At 43.1% G+C, this 21,838-nt stretch overlaps 1 protein-coding gene across 1 annotated transcript in view; it reads left to right on the top strand.

Moving 5' to 3' along the window:
• The window catches only part of LOC137525257 (protein mono-ADP-ribosyltransferase PARP9-like), a 193,677-nt gene that overhangs the window by 78,570 nt on the left and 93,269 nt on the right, over positions 1–21,838 (top strand). Inside the window, exon 4 of the mRNA XM_068246281.1 lies at positions 13,578–14,123. Coding sequence (XP_068102382.1) covers positions 13,578–14,123 — 546 coding nt within the window. The remainder of the gene's footprint in view (positions 1–13,577; positions 14,124–21,838) is intronic.

The following is a 21,838-nucleotide window of genomic DNA, read 5'->3' as shown; positions in this document are numbered from 1 at the left end:
CCATCGGCTGTGGGCGGTCGGCAAGTGGTTAAAGAGGAACTTCAGTGAAAATAATGTCATAAAAAAAGTGCTTCATTTTTACAATAATTATGCATAAATTATTTAGTTACCCATTGTAAAATCTTTTAAATCCCTGATTTACATTCTGACATTTATTACATGGTGACATTGTTACTGTTGGCAGGTGATGTAGCTGCTGCATGCTGTTTTGGCAGTTGGAAACAGCTGTAAACAGCTATTTCCCACAATGCAACAAGGTTCACAGACCGGAAACTGCCAGGCGTACCACGGTCCTCAGAGTTTATTGTGGGAGGGGTTTCACCACAATATCAGTCATACAGCGCCCCCTGATGGTCTGTTTGTGAAAAGGTATTATAAACTGAACAGAGGCGCCAACAGGGTAAAAACAGTATTTAAAATGTTTAAAAATTGCTTAGGAGGCAGTGGTGGACTAACCTTCCTTAAGCAGACACAAGAAAGCTGTGTAATTCAACATAGGAAAATTTAATGGTACACTCCAAGGGTTTAGTACAACGCGTTTCGCAGGTCTACACCCGCTTCATCGGGCAGTAAAAAGTAGGAGCACACAGCTGGGAACAAAAGGCACATATTGGTGTGTGATCAGACAAAACGTGCTACATAGACAAATCAATTTCTTTGTTGTGTTGCGTGTATTCTAGTTGGGGAGGTGTGAAACGGGAAAATTCTCTGCTGGGAGGGGGTGGTGGGGAAAGGTGGTGTACAAAGGGGCAGAGAGTTTCATGCTTATTAATGGCTGGGTTGGCGAACCTTTTGAAGTAAGTTCTGGTGTGCGTCAGGGTTGTCCGCTGAGCTCCCTCCTGTACGTATTTGCTATCGATCCTTTCGTGAGAAGGTTGGAGAGCGGTGCGCTCAGTGGAGTTCCTGTGGGCATCCCTGGTGTCTCACCCTTCAGGGTTGTGGCCTATGCTGATGATGTGACTGTGGTGATCTCTAAGGCAGAGGAAGCAGAGGTGGTAGTCTCGGAGATTGCCGAGTACTCAGAAGCATCAGGCTCACAAGTCAATCCAGACAAGTGTGAAATTTTCTGGATGGGGAATGATGGAGAGAGCTTTGTACTTCCTGGCTCCTTTCCCGTGCCCCAGCCGAAAATCAAGATTCTTGGCATCGAATTTGGACCTGGTGACTATGATCATCAAAATTGGGTTAGTAGGCTGAATGATGTCAGCACCAAAGTAGCACGATGGAAAGGTTGGAAATTGACCTTTAGGGAAAGGGTGGACCTGATCAAGAGCCATCTGGTTCCAATCCTCTTATATGTCAGCTATGTTGCAGTTTTGCCTCAATCTCTGTATGCAAGGATCTGTGATCTGTTTTTCCAGATGCTCTGGGGAAATAGATTAAACATCATGCGTAGAAGCATCACCTACAGAGCCAGGCAGGAGGGTGGCATAGACATGGTCAACCCAATTGTTTTCTTTACTCTGATTTTTATTAAACACAATCTTGGTAAAATGTTTGCAGAGAACCCACCTGACTGGGTAGGCATCTTTCGGACCTGGTTTGGGACTTACCTCAAGAGTTGGGAAAGTGGTGGTTCAGTGAAGAGACTGGCATCACATCGTGACTATCTTCCGACCTATGTTGTTATGTGCTTGAGAAAATTAAGGCAGTGGGGATTGACTGTGGAGGATATCAAATCGGTCGAGAGGCGTGTCCTTACGAGCCGGGTGGTAGACTCATACTTTCATGAGCCACTGTACCTGAGAGATTGCCCAAGCGTAAAATTGGAGGAGGGTTTGCAACTTCTTAATTCACCGCGGATTCCAAATAAATTGTGGGATATTGCTTGGCTCTCTTTTCATGGCAAGCTTTACGTTAGAAGTAATGTTAAGTGCTTGAAGGTGGAGGCACGTGGATGTCCTCGTGAGGAGTGTGGTGGTGTTGAGGAATCCATGGACCACTTTCTACTTCATTGTCCTTTTAACGTTGAAGTGTATAAACAGGTGGGAGGAAGCCTAGGTATTCCCTTTCTGGAGCGTCTAAGTTACGCAGAGTGGGCGTATGGAGCATTCAGACACCACCAGGGTTTTTATTTATGCACCTTATACTTAGTCAGCTTAGTTGTTAGGCAGCACACATGGTTGGCACGGTGTCAGGTACCACTTAGGCATAAAACCATTCCTGTTCAGGTGGTGGTAGGCAATATTCTGGGTGAGTTATCTAGGATCCGGGACTTGGAGAGGCGTAGTTTGGGCAGAGGTGCCTGGGTTCTTGCGTGGCAGAACATCAGGCCTCCTTAGCCTATCTCCGTCTCTTATGGGTGAGCTTTCTGTTTCTTATCACCCTTTTCAGTTTTTTCGTTTTTTTTTTTTCATACCTTTTTTGATGATTGGCCGCAGACATAATTAGTGGAGTTATCCCTCCAACTAACTTATGGGTGTCTTTGTTTGTCCTGTGTTGATTTTGATATTTTTGTCTTTGTTTACCCCTCCTGCATAAATGGCAGAATGAGTGGTTGTTGTTTCTGGTGATTGTCACTTGTTGGGTGTAGGGTGATGGATTCATGTTTCCTGTTGTCCTGTCTGGTTTTGAATGTAGATTGAATGAGTATTCTTCTGCTCAGGGAGTTTGTGATATGGATAATTCATCAGCTTGTGTAAATAGTATTGTTGCTAATACATTATGTATAGGATATACAATGTATATATCGATTATGTATGTTTTGCTTTTGTGATCCTTGATCACGAATATCATTATTATTTATTGTATTGTATATTTTGTATATATTTTTTCAATAAAAATCAATATCAAAGCTGAATATTTTTGAAAGTAGTTTTTAGTTTGTTGTTAGTTTTAGCTATTTTAGGGGGATATCTGTGTGTGCAGGTGACTATTACTGTGCATAGTTATTAGGCAACTTAACAAAAAACAAATATATACCCATTTCAATTATTTATTTTTACCAGTGAAACCAATATAACATCTCAACATTCACAAATATACATTTCTGACATTCAAAAACAAAACGAAAACAAATCAGTGACCAATATAGCCACCTTTCTTTGCAAAGACACTCAAAAGCCTGCCATCCATGGATTCTGTCAGTGTTTTCATCTGTTCACCATCAACATTGCGTGCAGCAGCAACCACAGCCTCCCAGACACTGTTCAGAGAGGTGTACTGTTTTCCCTCCTTGTAAATCTCACATTTTATGATGGACCACAGGTTCTCAATGGGGTTCAGATCAAGTGAACAAGGAGGCCATGTCATTAGTTTTTCTTCTTTTATACCCTTTCTTGCCAGCCATGCTGTGGAGTACTTGGACGCGTGTGATGGAGCATTGTCATGCATGAAAATCATGTTTTTCTTGAAGGATACAGACGTCTTCCTGTACCACTGCTTGGAGAAGGTGTCTTCCAGAAACTGGCAGTAGGACTGGGAGTTGAGCTTGACTCCATCCTCAACCCGAAAACGCCCCACAAGCTCATCTTTGATGATACCAGCCCAAACCAGTACTCCACCTCCACCGTGCTGGCGTCTGAGTCGGACTGGAGCTCTCTGCCCTTTACCAATCCAGCCACAGGCCCATCCATCTGGCCCATCAAGACTCACTCTCATTTCATCAGTCCATAAAACCTTAGAAAAATCAGTCTTGAGATATTTCTTGGCCCAGTCTTGAAGTTTCAGCTTGTGTGTCTTGTTCAGTGGTGGTCGTCTTTCAGCCTTTCTTACCTTGGCCATGTCTCTGAGTATTGCACACCTTGTGCTTTTGGGCACTCCATTGATGTTGCAGCTCTGAAATATGGCCAAACTGGTGGCAAGTGGCATCTTGGCAGCTGCACGCTTCACTTTTCTCAGTTCATGGGCAGTTATTTTGCACCTTGGTTTTTCCACATGCTTCTTGCGACCCTGTTGACTATTTTGAATGAAACGCTTGATTGTTCAATGATCACGCTTCAGAAGCTTTGCGATTTTAAGAGTGCTGCATCCCTTTGCAAGATATCTCACTATTTTGGACATTTCTGAGCCTGTCAAGTCCTTCTTTTGACCCATTTTGCCAAAGGAAAGGAAGTTGCCTAATAATTATGCACACCTGATATAGGGTGTTGATGTCATTAGACCACACCCCTTCTCATTACAGAGATGCACATCACCTAATATGCTTAACTGGTAGTAGGCTTTCGAGCCTATACAGCTTGGAGTAAGACAACATGCATAAAGAGGATGATGTGGTCAAAATACTCATTTGCCTAATAATTCTGCACTCCCTGTAGTGTAGTGTAGACACGTGTATTTATTAGAGGGAGAGAGAGTGTGTTAACCGGGGTACAGTCAATTGGCCAAATAGGAAGAATATGAATGAGGAAAGTAAAAGACAGGTTGAATGGCAAGAGGAGAAGACTGGATTATGGAACTTACCAGCGTAATGTCAGAGTCGCACCTGGTGCCTTTGTGCTCAGGTGCTGCTGACATGCTGTTTAAATAGTCAAGGGAACGCCCCTAATTTCTTGTTGTTTGGGCGGGTAATTGTGGTCACGCTGGAGGTGGATGCGACCATCTATGCGCATCATCAAAGGGCGCCTATGTGCCGCTATGACGATGCACGTAGGGCAGTGTTATGGACTCTAATGCGTCCAAACTTCCGCATCGGGAAGTGTGGGCGACACGTCATCTCCGCCTTACGGCGGAAGTGCTCTGGCGGGCTGGGAGCGCTGAAAGTGCGCATGTGTAAAGCTACCCTGCGCCATGTTAGAGGTGGGCAGTTGCCAGGAGGGGCTCAAAAATGCCAAAGTGGGGACGGGAGATGAGCGCAGGGGCTACAACACAGCTCATTGTGGTGCCTATCGTACAATATGATTAAAAATATTTATAACTCGTGTGTTTAAATAGTTTTTTTTATATAAACTGTTATAGGAGTTAATATTTGGCAATGTGTGATCGTCCATATTGTACTCAAGTGACATCTAGTGGACAATGTTGATAAAGATTATTCTTGTAAGGTTTCCGTAATAGTTTTAGTCTTATGTTTTTCTACAACAGTGGAAAAGAGGAAAAGGATGAAGGTAATGTGCAATTAAGCGAGAGTGATACAAACATGATGTAAAAACATGATAAAAAGACAGACATTTAAACACAAGTACATTATATAAATGTTCTAACAATGAAAATCAAGTAAAAATTACATACTGCTTCTGTCGTGGCGGTATTGGCCCCAGTGTTCTATGAAGTTTTTTGGGCAGCACGGTGGCATAGTGGTTAGCTCTCTCGCCTTGCAGCGTTGAGTCCTTGGTTCGAATCCCAGCCAGGGCACTATCTGCAAAGAGTTTGTATGTTCTCTCCGTGTCTGCGTGGGTTTCCTCCGGGCACTCCGGTTTCCTCCCACATTCCAAAAACATACGGATAAGTTAATTGGCTCCCCCTAAAAATTGGCCCTAGACTACAGTACTTACACTACATAATATAGACATACGGCAATTGTAGGGATTAGATTGTGAGCTCCTTTGAGGGACAGCTAGTGACACTATATATATATATACACACTGTACAGCGCTGCGTAATATGTCGGCGCTATATAAATACTAAATAATAATAATAATAATATAATAACCTACAGGGATCACATTAAAGGAAAAAAACACATCGTATTGGACCAAGCGTATCTAGATCATTGTATACTATGGGCGTACACTATGAAACGGAAATTTTCGGAGCATAAAAGCAGAACGATGAGATATAATATGAAATGGTAACAATAATAATGATAATAATATTAATAATAACAATAATTATAATAATAAAACAACAAATAAGGAAAGCTTAAAGGGATACTGTAGGGGGGTCAGGAGAAAATGAGTTGAACTTACCCGGGGATTCTAACGGTCCCTCGCAGACATCCTGTGTTGGCGCAGCCACTCCCCAATGCTCCGGCCCCGCCTCCGGTTCACTTCTGGAATTTCTGACTTTAAAGTCAGAAAACCACTGCGCCTGCGTTGCCATGTCCTCACTCCTGCTGATGTCACCAGGAGTGTACTGCGCAGACACAGACCATACTGGGCCTGCGCTGTGCGCTCTTGATGACATCAGCGGATCGAGGACACGGCAACGCAGGCGCAGTGGTTTTCTGACTTTAAAGTCTGAAATTCCAGAAGTGAACCGGAGGCGGGGCCAGAGCATCGGTGAGTGGCTGCGCCAACACAGGATGTCTGCGGGGGACCGTTAGAATCCCCGGGTAAGTTCAACTCATTTTCTCCTGACCCCCCTACAGTATCCCTTTAAGAATCAGTATGTCAATAAAAGAATTAAAACAAAGATGGTAAAAGAGGCGACTGAAGGGGTAAAATTAATCGAAGTTGGTCAGTGAATTTTTTCTAGCTGTTCATTGAGGCCCTCTGGTGTGAGGGTCTTTAATATTTGGATCCAAAACATTTCCCTCGCCCTCAATTTTTCAAAAGCACCGTGCTGTTGTTGTGTGATAGATTCAATAAGGGTGATGCGGAGCAGAGAGGGGACGCTGTGGTGATGGGTGCCGAAGTGTTTTGATACGCTATGGAGTGGGAAGTTTTTGAGTACCGTATATACTCGGATATAAGTCGACTCCATGTATAAGTCGACCACAATATTTGACCCTCTTAAGCTGGATTTTTTTAATTACTCAAGTATAAGTCTATCTAGCAAAGTTGGTGGCTGCACAGTAGACTTGAAGCCTTGCACAAGACATAAAAAAAACAGAGAAATGCACCCTGTATATATTAAGAGAGTTTAGCCTGTCTAATCCCCACTCATCTGTGTCTAATAAAAAGTTGTAATTTGATCTCTCCTCTGTGTCACCTGACAAAGCAGATAAGCTCATATGAGAGCACAGGATGTCAACAATATACCTGCTTCCATGAAAGCAGGAAGTAGACACACTACAGCTGATACAAATTCTGCAATACATCTGCAAACAAAAGGCATTTTTCTTTTAAAGGTTATTATGCTATTGCATTTCTTTTAGAGCAGAGAGAAAGATCTGAGATCAGGTCCACTTTAAACAATAAACCCTTCCCAGAGCCCCAGCAGCCAGCGTCTCTCTATCCCTCCCCACAGTGCTAAATCAGACAACAGACAACACACTAAAAATCCCCCCTCCCTTCCTCCCTCCCAGCACAACTCTGTAATGTTATGGGAAGGGTGCTTCTTTCTGTCCCCTTCCCCGCAATGCTATACTATTTTGTGCTTCCATCCTCTCTCTCCCTCCTCTGTGCGATCTAATGCAGCAGAAGCCAACACAGCCAACAGTTCCATTGCCAGCGCTGAATCCTCTATACACTCTCCATTCATGCCGCTCTGTCCAATAGTACAGCTCCTGTTCCTGATGTCATGTGACTTCATGTGTCATGTGACATCGGGAGTCGAGCTGTACTATTGGACAGAGAGCGGAAAGGAGGGAGTATAGAGGATACCGCACTGGCAATGAAGCTTAATCGCCGGTGTCCTGTCTTATAAAGCTGCTTTCATCAGGGATAGGCTGGCAAGGACAGTGATCGCTGGCTGTAACGGAGGGATTTTTAGAGCGGCTTCTACCCCCGCAGCGGTTGTAGGAGCCGCTCTAAATCCCTCCGTTCCAGCCACCGATCACTGTCCTCACCTGCCTATCCCTGATGCAAGCAGCTTTTCATCACAGGACACCGGCGATTTAATCTCCGCCCCTCCCCCCGCCATTCGCATCATTGTCCCATGCCCATCTAATTGCCGCTCCTCCCTGAAGTGTCAGCACTTACAGCGAGTGCCAGGGAGAGAGCTGCATTATTTTAACAGTTACAATGGGGCAAAGTGAGCGGCTCCTACCCCCGCAGCCGCCGGAGCATCACATGCTCAGCGGGGACCAGCATTCTCAGCTGCCGCCTGAGAGAATAAGTAATGAGCGGGGGTTAGTCCATTCTCCTGCTTGCAGGGGGGCACAGCATTGTGGCATCTAGGAATCTTAGCGCAGGGGGATACAATCTGGTTGGCTGGCAGCACTAGGGGGGGCATACTGCAGCAGATGCAGAGCAGAGGGGTCAATTGATACTCAGCTACAAGTCAGAAATTTAGGTTTGACGCGAGTATAAGTCGACCCCCCTACTTTATAAAAATAGATCAGACCTAAATTTCTCGACTTATAGCCGAGTATATACGGTATATTCCTTTTATGTTGTCCAATTCTGCTACGTGCTGGTTGGGTGGTCCGTCCCACGTACTGAAGGCGACAGGGACAGGTGATTATGTAGATAACATATCTGGAGGTGCAGGTTAGGTGGTTTTTAATTGGATATTGCAATTTGGTATTGTTGGATTGGAAGACAGTGGTGGTTTGCAAAAACGAGCAGACCATGCATCTGGTATTATTGCAAGGTAAGCATCCGGGTATGTGTTGGTTGTTCGTATAGTTGTCAGATGTGTGTATTCTTAATCGGCTGGGTGCTAGAAGACTTTTTAAGTTGGGTGCCCTTCTAAAAGTGATGGCTGGAGTATGCGGAATGATCGGGCGGAGATATGGGTCCTGAAGTAGGATTTCCCATCTATTCTTCACGATTGATTGGATCTGAGGGTGTTGGGCGTTGAATTTTGTGATGAACCGAGGGCAATTGTTAGTGGCTGGTTGTTCAGGGTTAGGGTTTTTTTGCTTTGAATATGGCATCTTTGATGAGTTTTTTTGGGTATTTGCGGGCTTGAAATTTATTTGAAAGTATTTCAGATTGGGAGTTCTAATCAGTGATGTCGGTGCAGTTTTTGTGGACCCTTCTGAACTGGCTGTAAGGTGTATTGATAGTCCAGGGGCGGTAATGGAAACTGTCAAAGTGTATGTAATTGTTGGCATCTACCGGTTTGAAATATGTTTTCGTTTTGATGAGATTGGATTCGGTAAAAAGCGTTAGATGAAGGAATTCTATACTTATCGGATCACATTTTTGATGTGAAATGTAGTCCGGCTGGATTAGAGTTTAAATGATTGAGAAAAAGGGGGATGAGTTCAATATTACCATGCCAGATGAAAATGAGGTCATCAATATAGCGCTTATAAAATATAATGTTATTGGTGTAGGGATTATTGGATTGCATGATTTGGGATTCGAGGAGGCCCATGGAAAGATTAGCGTAGGAAGGGGTGAAAGACAATCCCATCGCTGTACCGTTCGTTTGATGGTAAGTCTTGTTCATGAATGAGAAAGTATTATTCTTTAGGATAAATTCAGTGCAGTGGACTAAAAATGACTGTTGGCTAGGGGGCATCAGAGGGTTTGTGTATAAGAAATGTTTGACTGCCAAAATCCCGTATGGGTGAGGTATATTCATATATAGGGAGGTGACATCGCAGGTGAGCCAAGAGTAGTCGTCTTGCCAGGGGATGGAGCTGAGGAGTTCAATGAGATGTGTGGAATCTCTGAGGAAAGAACTGAGTGATTGTACGTGTGGTTGTAAATGTTGGTCGACAAAACGTGAAAGGTTGCTGGTGGGTGAGTCTATGCCGGATATGATGGGACGTCCAGGTGGTTTGATCAGGGATTTATGAATCTTGGCCAGGTAGTAAAAGAATGGAGTTTTTGGATGTTGGTTGACGATGAAATTTCTCTCGTTTTTGGAAATAATGTTACTGTGAAATGCACTATTAATGAAGGATTTGAGATTTTTGTTTAGTTCTGGGGTGGGATCTGTGTCAAGAATTTCGTAATAAGTAGTATCGGAGATGACGTGTCACCCACACTTCCCGATGCGGAAGTTTGGATGCATTAGAGTCCATAACACTGCCCTACGTGCATCGTCTTAGCGGCACATAGGCGCCCTTTGATGATGCGCATAGATGGTCGCATCCACCGCCAGCCTGACCACAATTACCCGCCCAAACAACAAGCAATTAGGGACGTTCCCTTGTCTATTTAAACAGCATGTCAGCAGCACCTGAGCACAAAGGCACCAGGTGCGACTCTGACATTACGCTGGTAAGTTCCATAATCCAGTCTTCTCCTCTTGCCATTCAACCTGTCTTTTACTTTCCTCATCCATATTCTGCCTATTTGGCCAATTGACTGTACCCCGGTTAACACACTCTCTCTCTCCCTCTAATAAATACACATGTGTCTACACTACACTATATATATATATATTAGTCCAGTGGGAGGTCAGCAGCTTCCACAACTTTGCTCCAAGATGGAGAGGGTGCACGCAACCAGGGGTGCCCAGATCCCAGAAAGCATAAACAAAAACCCCAAGGGGTTGCAGCACACAAGCTCTGATTTATTGAGCTCAAACAAAAGTTTCACAGCACACAGCAAACGTTTCGGTTGATCCACAACCTTTGTCAATGCTAATATGTTCACATCACATGACAGTTTTTATACATGCCCACAAAGGAAATGACATCAATAAAGTCACATGATCTTCCATCCAGGAAGTAAACAAAACATATTGATGAGTACAATATATAGTATTGTAAGTCCATAAATGCACTTATCTGAGTGCAGATCATTATATAAGTATTCAGTCCGATCCAATTTCCATCACGTACAGTACCTGTAAATATTACAAAAACAAATGCAGATCAAAATCACGATTGAGACCTCCAGGATGAAGACATCCCAACTTATCAATCCAATGAACTTCACGTCTTTTTAAAGCCAGTATCCGATCACCACCCCTCCTCAGTTTTGGGATGTGATCGATAACCTGGAATTCTAAATCTGTATCTTTGTGGCCAATCTCACGAAAGTGGCGAGCCACTGGTAGGTCAGATGTAGGACTTCTGACAGAGCTCCTATGTTGTGCAATACGATCTCTCACTTTTTGGGTAGTTTCACCTATATACTGAAGCCCACATGGGCATTGCAAGAGATACACAACATAGGAGCTCTGGCAGGTAAGATGAAAGCGAATTTTGTATAGTGCAGTTCATTGTTAGAACAGGAACTAAATCATGTTGCAGATTGTACCCCTAAACTCAAGGACAGTGTTACTCCACGTCTCCCCTTTGTCTGCCAGTTCCATGGGATGTCGGGTAAGGTACTGGCCAGCGTGAAGCGCCATTGGCACATTCTGGCCAGTGCCTATCCAGAAATACCCGAATTTTCCCTTCCTTCCGTACCAGCTTATAGGAGAAATGAGACAGTGGGTACTCACCTTGTCAGGGCTGACACTTCTTCCATTTCCAAGGGCCCTGAAACATTTGTGGGTCCGACACGGGCGGGGAGCTTTCCCTGCCTTTGCTGCTCGGAGTGTCGGCATGTAATAAAGGGATCCACCTTTGGAAATGGATACAAAATTCGCTTTCATCTTACCTGCCAGAGCTCCTATGTTGTGTATCTCTTGCAATGCCCATGTGGGCTTCAGTATATAGGTGAAACTACCCAAAAAGTGAGAGATCGTATTGCACAACATAGGAGCTCTGTCAGAAGTCCTACATCTGACCTACCAGTGGCTCGCCACTTTCGTGAGATTGGCCACAAAGATACAGATTTAGAATTCCAGGTTATCGATCACATCCCAAAACTGAGGAGGGGTGGTGATCGGATACTGGCTTTAAAAAGACGTGAAATTCATTGGATTGATAAGTTGGGATGTCTTCATCCTGGAGGTCTCAATCGTGATTTTGATCTGCATTTGTTTTTGTAATATTTACAGGTACTGTACGTGATGGAAATTGGTTCGGACTGAATACTTATATAATGATCTGCACTCAGATAAGTGCATTTATGGACTTACAATACTATATATTGTACTCATCAATATGTTTTGTTTACTTCCTGGTTGGGAGAACATGTGATCTCAGTGATGTTTACTTCCTGGATGGAAGATCATGTGACTTTATTGATGTCATTTCCTTTGTGGGCATGTATAAAAACTGTCATGTGATGTGAACATATTAGCATTGACAAAGGTTGTGGATCAACCGAAACGTTTGCTGTGTGCTGTGAAACTTTTGTTTGAGCTCAATAAATCAGAGCTTGTGTGCTGCAACCCCTTGGAGTTTTTTTTACACATATATAAATATATATATATATATATATATATATATATATATATATATATATATATATATATTATAAAAATACTTTGTATGATTATCCCACCATCACTACAGCGCTATGTGTTTCCCACACACACACCAACCAGTCCAGCCTCATCCCCTAACCAACCCCCCCTTCTCATCATACCCATTCTAAGTACCTCCCTTGCCAATCAAACCCAATTCCTCCCCCACTGCACCTCTCACAACCCCCCCCCCCCCCGCCCGCCTTTCCTGCAATAAAAATTCACAATAAAAGTTCCCATTCTACCCCCCCCAGAATCCCCCCAAACCCCCTCACCCACCCCCCAAACCTCCCCACCACCCCCTCCCAGCAGAGAATTTTCCCGTTTCACACCTCCCCAACTAGAATACACACAACACAACAAAGAAATTGATTTGTCTCTGTAGCACATTTTGTCTGATCACACACCAATATGTGCCTTTTGTTCCCAGCTGTGTGCACCTACTTTTTACTGCCCGATGAAGCGGGTGTAGACCTGCGAAACGCGTTGTACTAAACCCTTGGAGTGTACCATTAAATTTTCCTATGTTGAATTACACAGCTTTCTTGTGTCTGCTTAAGGAAGGTAAGTCCACCACTGCCTCCTAAGCAATTTTTAAACATTTCAAATACTGTTTTTACCCTGTTGGCACCTCTGTTCAGTTTATAATACATTTATATATCCACCCTTGGTGGAGGGGGATACCCCTTTCTTTCACGTCTAAAGAGAGCGACTTCTTATTCCTGAGTGGGGACAGGATAATCTCCTCACCTACCTATACAGTGGTTGCCTGGAGGTAATCCACGTTTGTGAGTATACATTTTACTCCGTTCTCATTATACCATTTGCCTTGACTTACTACACCATATTGGGCTCTCGTTTCTCCTTCTTTTATATTTTAGTGAAAAGCAATAGATTTCTCATGTAAAAGGGGGTATCAGCTACTGAATGGGATAAAGTTCAATTCTTGGTCGGAGTTTCTCTTTAAGGCTTTTTTTTTTTGTATGAAATGAAGTCCTTGTTTGTGTTTGTTTTTCTCCAACACTGTTCAGCTACTCTAGAGCACCCCTTCAGCTTTTTAGTGGCTTTGGTCAGCCAGGGTTGGCGACTGACATGGTGTGGGTGGACATTGGTAAGAGAGGCGACTGCATCCATGACTCGTGTGATTAAGCTGTGGTAGTGTATAGCGGCTGGATCAGTGAAGGATGATGTGAGGAGAGGTGCCAGGGCATCAGAGACAGATTGCATGTGTACGTTGCGATAGTTTGTAAATGTGTGCTTGCGGCAGCGTAGTAGAAAGAGAGGGGGAGAGAGAGTTTAGTAAGTTATGGTCAGAGAGGGATTGGAACATTAGTAAAGTCAGTGACAGAACAGAGACGAGTGACTATAAGGTTGAGACTTTGGCCATCAGTGTGAGTTGGACCAGTGAACCACTGAGACCAGCCATAAGAGGAGATGAGTGACAGAAAAATATAAAATCATGCGGTTGCCTATTCCTAATGCTGCAAATCACAGACTTCTATATAACTGGAAATCACTTTCTCATACTTTGCTGTTTTCCTCTCCTACAGAAGAGAGATCTGGCTTCTCAGGAACGTCTCCAGATCCCTCAGAAACTCCTTGTTTGGTCATTAGTGCACCTGATGATGACCATATAGATCTAGCAGAGTCCTGGCTGAACAATGTAGTGCACCGTGGACCCGTCACCATACACAACAATCTCATTCTACAGCTTGGGAAAGCAGAACACGACATCCTCTCTTCTTTAGGGAATGTGTCCATCCAGGAGGAGCTGAAGAATGGGTCGTCTTCTCTGAAGATCGATGGTGCTCCAGAAGACAAGATCCGAGCAGTCATAAAGGTGGAGCGACTTCTTCTGAAGGTTCAGGAGAAACACGCAGAATCTCTGGAGGAGAAGGTGGTGATTGCCGCTGTAGCTTGGTCCTATGAGAATAAAAATGGAAAACTTATGTATCCGGCGGCAGCAAACCGAGAGCTGGAGAAGGCGTATGTGACACAAAGTGACATCACTTTGCGGTCACCACCATGTCATGTGATCAATATAAAGAGTCTCACTGCGGAGGGCCCAGATGGAGTGTTTATTCTGCAGAGGAAAAGTGAGTACAGAAGCTTTATCTCATATCCTTATCAGACAGGTCTGGAGGTACAAGTAGTATCCAGTATTGGGGCTAATGAGGGAGCTGTGTATTGCGAGACATATAGAGGCTGCTATATTTATTTCCTTAATATGTTTCAGTTACATTGCTATTCTGTTTATGCTTTTCTATACTATACTAATACTGGGCAGGGTCTCCCTTTATTAGGTACACTATACTAATACTTGGCAGAGCCTCACTTTATTAGGAACACTATACTAATACTGGGCAGAGCCTCCCTTTATTAAGAACACTATACTAATACTGGGCAGGGCCTCCCTTTATTAGGAACAATATACTAATACTGGGTAGGGTCTCCCTTTATTAGGAACACTATACTAATACTAGGCAGGGCCTCCCTTTATTAGGAACACTATACTAATACTGGGCAGGGCCTCCCTTTATTAGGAACAATATACTAATACTGGGTAGGATCTCCCTTTATTAGGAACACTATACTAATACTAGGCAGGGCCTCCCTTTATTAGGGACACTATACTAATACTGGGTAGAGCCTCCCTTTATTAGGGATCACTATACTAATACTGGGCAGGGTCTCCCTTTATTAGGTACACTATACTAATACTGGGTAGAGCCTCCCTTTATTAGGAACACTATACTAATACTTGGCAGAGCCTCACTTTATTAGGAACACTATACTAATACTGGGCAGGGCCTCCCTTTATTAGGAACAATATACTAATACTGGGTAGGGTCTCCCTTTATTAGGAACACTATACTAATACTAGGCAGGGCCTCCCTTTATTAGGAACACTATACTAATACTGGGCAGGGCCTCCCTTTATTAGGAACAATATACTAATACTGGGTAGGGTCTCCCTTTATTAGGAACACTATACTAATACTAGGCAGGGCCTCCCTTTATTAGGGACACTATACTAATACTGGGTAGAGCCTCCCTTTATTAGGGATCACTATACTAATACTGGGCAGGGTCTCCCTTTATTAGGTACACTATACTAATACTGGGTAGAGCCTCCCTTTATTAGGAACACTATACTAATACTTGGCAGAGCCTCACTTTATTAGGAACACTATACTAATACTGGGCAGGGCCTCCCTTTATTAGGAACAATATACTAATACTGGGTAGGGTCTCCCTTTATTAGGAACACTATACTAATACTAGGCAGGGCCTCCCTTTATTAGAAACACTATACTAATACTGGGTAGGGCCTCTCTTTATTAGGAACACTATACTAATACTGGGTAGAGCCTCCCTTTATTAGGGACACTATACTAATACTGGGCAGAGCCTCCCTTTATTAGGAACACTATACTAATACTGGGCTGGGCCTCCCTTTATTAGGAACACTATACTAATACTGGGTAGGCCTCCCTTTATTAGGAACACTATACTAATACCGGGTAGGGCCTCCCTTTATTAGGAACACTATACTAATACTGGGCGCAGCCTCCCTTTATTAGGAACACTATACTAATACTGGGTAGGGCTTCCCTTAATTAGGAACACTATACTAATACCGGGTAGGGCCTCCCTTTATTAGGAACACTATACTAATACTGGGTAGGTCCTCCCTTTATTAGGTACACTATACTAATACTTGGTAGGACCTCCCTTTATTAGGTACACTATACTAATACTGGGTAGGGCTTCCCTTTATTAGGAACACTATACTAATACTGGGTAGGACCTCCCTTTATTAGGTACACTATACTAATACTGGGTAGGACTTCCCTTTATTAGGAACACTATACTAATACTGGGCAGGGCCTCCCTTTATTAGGAACACTATACTAATACTCGGCAGGGCTTCCCTTTATTAGGAACACTATACTAATACTGGGCGGGGCCTCCCTTTATTAGGAACACTATACTAATACTGAGTAGGGCCTCCCTTTATTAGGAACACTATACTAATACTGGGCAGGGTCTCCCTTTATTAGGAACACTATACTAATACTGGGCATGGTCTCCCTTTATTAGGAACACTATACTAATACTGGGCATGGTCTCCCTTTATTAGGTACACTATACTAATACTGGGTAGGACCTCCCTTTATTAGGTACACTATACTAATACTGGGTAGGCCTCCCTTTATTTGGTACACTATACTAATACTGGGTAGGCCTCCCTTTATTAGGAACACTATACTAATACTGTGCACAGCCTCCCTTTATTAGGAACACTATACTAATACTGGGCAGAGCCTCCCTTTATTAGGAACACTATACTAATACCGGGTAGGGCCTCCCTTTATTAGGAACACTATACTAATATTGGGTAGAACCTCCCTTTATTAGGAACACTATACTAATACTGGGTAGGGCTTCCCTTTATTAGGAACACTATACTAATACTGGGTAGGGCTTCCCTTTATTAGGTACACTATACTAATACTGGGCAGGGCCTCCCTTTATTACGAACACTATACTAATCCTGGGCAGGGTCTCCCTTTATTAGGGAACACTATACTAATACTGGGCAGGGTCTCCCTTTATTAGGGATCACTATACTAATACTGGGTAGGGCCTCCCTTTATTAGGAGCACTATACTAATACTGGGTAGGGCCTCCCTTTATTAGGAACACTATACTAATACTGGGTAGGTCCTCCCTTTATTAGGAACACTATACTAATACTGGGCAGAGCCTCCCTTTATTTGGAACACTATACTAATACTGGGCACAGCCTCCCTTTATTAGGAACACTATACGAATACTGGGTAGGGTCTCCCTTTATTAGGAACACTATACTAATACTGGGCAGGGCCTCCCTTTATTAGGAACACTATACTAATACTCGGCAGGGCTTCCCTTTATTAGGAACACTATACTAATACTGGGCGGGGCCTCCCTTTATTAGGAACACTATACTAATACTGAGTAGGGCCTCCCTTTATTAGGAACACTATACTAATACTGGGCAGGGTCTCCCTTTATTAGGAACACTATACTAATACTGGGCATGGTCTCCCTTTATTAGGAACACTATACTAATACTGGGTAGGTCCTCCCTTTATTAGGAACACTATACTAATACTGGGCAGAGCCTTCCTTTATTTGGAACACTATACTAATACTGGGCACAGCCTCCCTTTATTAGGAACACTATACTAATACCAGGTAGGGTCTCCCTTTATTAGGAACACTATACTAATACTGGGCAGGGCCTCCCTTTATTAGGAACACTATACTAATACTCGGCAGGGCTTCCCTTTATTAGGAACACTATACTAATACTGGGCGGGGCCTCCCTTTATTAGGAACACTATACTAATACTGGGTAGGGTCTCCCTTTATTAGGAACACTATACTAATACTGAGTAGGGCCTCCCTTTATTAGGAACACTATACTAATACTGGGCAGGGTCTCCCTTTATTAGGAACACTATACTAATACTGGGCAGGGTCTCCCTTTATTAGGAACACTATATTAATACTGGGCAGGGTCTCCCTTTATTAGGAACACTATATTAATACTGGGCAGGGTCTCCCTTTATTAGGAACACTATACTAATACTGGGTAGGGTCTCCCTTTATTAGGAACACTATACTAATACTGGGCAGGGTCTCCCTTTATTAGGAACACTATACTAATACTGGGCAGGGTCTCCCTTTATTAGGAACACTATACTAATTCTGGGTAGGGTCTCCCTTTATTAGGAACACTATACTAATACTGGGCAGGGCCTCCATTTATTAGGGACACTATACTAATACTGGGCAGGGCTTCCCTTTATTAGGAACACTATACTAATACTGGGTAGAGCCTCCCTTTATTAGGTACATTATACTAATACTGAGTAGGGTCTTCCTTTATTAGGAACACTATACTAATACTGGGTAGGCCCTCTCTTTATTAGGAACACTATACTAATACTGGGTAGAGCCTCCCTTTATTAGGAACACTATACTAATACTTGGTAGAGTCTCCCTTTATTAGGAACACTACTAATACTGGGCAGGGCCTCCCTTTATTAGGAACACTATACTAATACTGGGTAGGATCTTCCTTTATTAGGAACACTATACTAATACTGGGCGGGGCCTCCCTTTATTAGGAACACTATACAAATACTGGGCGGGGTCTCCCTTTATTAGGAACACTATACTTATACTGGGCGGGTCCTCCCTTTATTAGGAACACTATACTAATACTGGGCAGGGCCTCCCTTTATTAGGAACACTATACTAATCCTGGGCAGGGTCTCCCTTTATTAGGGAACACTATACTAATACTGGGTAGGGCCTCCCTTTATTAGGAGCACTATACTAATACTGGGTAGGGCCTCCCTTTATTAGGAACACTATACTAATACTGGGTAGGTCCTCCCTTTATTAGGAACACTATACTAATACTGGGCAGAGCCTCCCTTTATTTGGAACACTATACTAATACTGGGCACAGCCTCCCTTTATTAGGAACACTATACTAATACTGGGTAGGGTCTTTCTTTATTAGGAACACTATACTAATACTGGGCAGGGCCTCCCTTTATTAGGAACACTATACTAATACTCGGCAGGGCTTCCCTTTATTAGGAACACTATACTTATACTGGGCGGGGCCTCCCTTTATTAGGAACACTATACTAATACTGGGTAGGGTCTCCCTTTATTAGGAACACTATACTAATACTGGGCAGGGTCTCCCTTTATTAGGAACACTATACTAATACTGGGCAGGGTCTCCCTTTATTAGGAACACTATACTAATACTGGGCAGGGTCTCCCTTTATTAGGAACACTATACTAATACTGGGTAGGGTCTCCCTTTATTAGGAACACTATACTAATACTGGGCAGGGTCTCCCTTTATTAGGAACACTATACTAATACTGGGCAGGGTCTCCCTTTATTAGGAACACTATACTAATACTGGGTAGGGTCTCCCTTTATTACGAACACTATACTAATACTGGGCAGGGCCTCCCTTTATTAGGAAAACTATACTAATACTGGGTAGAGCCTCCCTTTATTAGGAACACTATACTAATACTGGGCGGGGTCTCCCTTTATTAGGAACACTATACTAATACTGGGTAGGGCCTCCCTTTATTAGGAACACTATACTAATACTGGGTAGAGCCTCCCTTTATTAGGAACACTATACTAATACTGGGTAGGGTCTCCCTTTATTAGGAACACTATACTAATACTGGGTAGGACCTCCCTTTATTAGGTACACTATACTAATACTGGGTAGGACCTCCCTTTATTAGGTACACTATACTAATACTGGGTAGGCCTCCCTTTATTAGGTACACTATACTAATACTGGGTAGGCCTCCCTTTATTAGGAACACTATACTAATACTGTGCACAGCCTCCCTTTATTAGGAACACTATACTAATACTGGGCAGAGCCTCCCTTTATTAGGAACACTATACTAATACCGGGTAGGGCCTCCCTTTATTAGGAACACTATACTAATATTGGGTAGAACCTCCCTTTATTAGGAACACTATACCAATACTGGGTAGGGCTTCCCTTTATTAGGAACACTATACTAATACTGGGTAGGGCTTCCCTTTATTAGGTACACTATACTAATACTGGGTAGGACCTCCCTTTATTAGGTACACTATACTAATACTGGGTAGGACCTCCCTTTATTAGGTACACTATACTAATACTGGGTAGGACCTCCCTTTATTAGGTACACTATACTAATACTGGGTAGGCCTCCCTTTATTAGCAACACTATACTAATACTGTGCACAGCCTCCCTTTATTAGGAACACTATACTAATACTGGGCAGAGCCTCCCTTTATTAGGAACACTATACTAATACTGGGTAGGGCCTCCCTTTATTAGGAACACTATACTAATATTGGGTAGAACCTCCCTTTATTAGGAACACTATACTAATACTGGGTAGGGCTTCCCTTTATTAGGAACACTATACTAATACTGGGTAGGGCTTCCCTTTATTAGGTACACTATACTAATACTGGGCAGGGCCTCCCTTTATTAGGAACACTATACTAATCCTGGGCAGGGTCTCCCTTTATTAGGGAACACTATACTAATACTGGGCAGGGTCTCCCTTTATTAGGGAACACTATACTAATACTGGGTAGGGCCTCCCTTTATTAGGAGCACTATACTAATACTGGGTAGGGCCTCCCTTTATTAGGAACACTAAACTAATATTGGGCGGAGCCCCCCTTTATTTGGAACACTATACTAATACTGGGCACAGCCTCCCTTTAATAGGAACACTATACTAATACTGGGTAGGGTTTCCTTTTATTAGGAACACTATACTAATACTGGGCAGGGCCTCCCTTTATTAGGAACACGATACTAATCCTGGGCAGGGTCTCCCTTTATTAGGGAACACTATACTAATACTGGGTAGGGCCTCCCTTTATTAGGAGCACTATACTAATACTGGGTAGGGCCTCCCTTTATTAGGAACACTATACTAATACTGGGTAGGTCCTCCCTTTATTAGGAACACTATACTAATACTGTGCAGAGCCTCCCTTTATTTGGAACACTATACTAATACTGGGCACAGCCTCCCTTTATTAGGAACACTATACTAATACTGGGTAGGGTCTCCCTTTATTAGGAACACTATACTAATACTGGGCAGGGCCTCCCTTTATTAGGAACACTATACTAATACTCGGCAGGGCTTCCCTTAGGAACACTATACTAATACTGGGCGGGGCCTCCCTTTTTTAGGAACACTATACTAATACTGGGTAGGGTCTCCCTTTATTAGGAACACTATACTAATACTGAGTAGGGCCTCCCTTTATTAGGAACACTATACTAATACTGGGCAGGGTCTCCCTTTATTAGGAACACTATACTAATACTGGGCAGGGTCTCCCTTTATTAGGAACACTATACTAATACTGGGCAGGGTCTCCCTTTATTAGGAACACTATACTAATACTGGGTAGGGTCTCCCTTTATTAGGAACACTATACTAATACTGGGCAGGGTCTCCCTTTATTAGGAACACTATACTAATACTGGGCTGGGTCTCCCTTTATTAGGAACACTATACTAATACTGGGCAGGGCTTCCCTTTATTAGGAACACTATACTAATACTGGGTAGAGCCTCCCTTTATTAGGAACACTATACTAATACTAGGTAGGGTCTCCCTTTATTAGGAACACTATACTAATACTGGGTAGAGCCTCCCTTTATTAGGAACATTATACTAATACGGAGTAGGGTCTTCCTTTATTAGGAACACTATACTAATACTGGGTAGGATCTTCCTTTATTAGGAACACTATACTAATACTGGGCGGGGCCTCCCTTTATTAGGAACACTATACTAATACTGGGCGGGGTCTCCCTTTATTAGGAACACTATACTTATACTGGGCGGGTCCTCCCTTTATTAGGAACACTATACTAATACTGGGCAGGGCCTCCCTTTATTAGGAACACTATACTAATACTGGGCAGGGTCTCCCTTTATTAGGGAACACTATACTAATACTGGGCAGGGTCTCCCTTTATTAGGGAACACTATACTAATACTGGGTAGGGCCTCCCTTTATTAGGAACACTATAGTTATACTGGGCAGGGCCTCCCTTTATTTGGAACACTATACTAATACTGGGCAGGGTCTCCCTTTATTAGGGAACACTATACTAATACTGGGTAGGGCCTCCCTTTATTAGGAACACTATAGTAATACTGGGCAGGGCCT

This window comes from Hyperolius riggenbachi, chromosome 7, assembly GCF_040937935.1.
Source record: "Hyperolius riggenbachi isolate aHypRig1 chromosome 7, aHypRig1.pri, whole genome shotgun sequence".
Lineage (NCBI taxonomy): Eukaryota > Metazoa > Chordata > Amphibia > Anura > Hyperoliidae > Hyperolius > Hyperolius riggenbachi.
The sequence above is the reverse complement of the archived record's forward strand: the minus strand, read 5'-3'. Positions and strand labels throughout refer to the sequence as shown.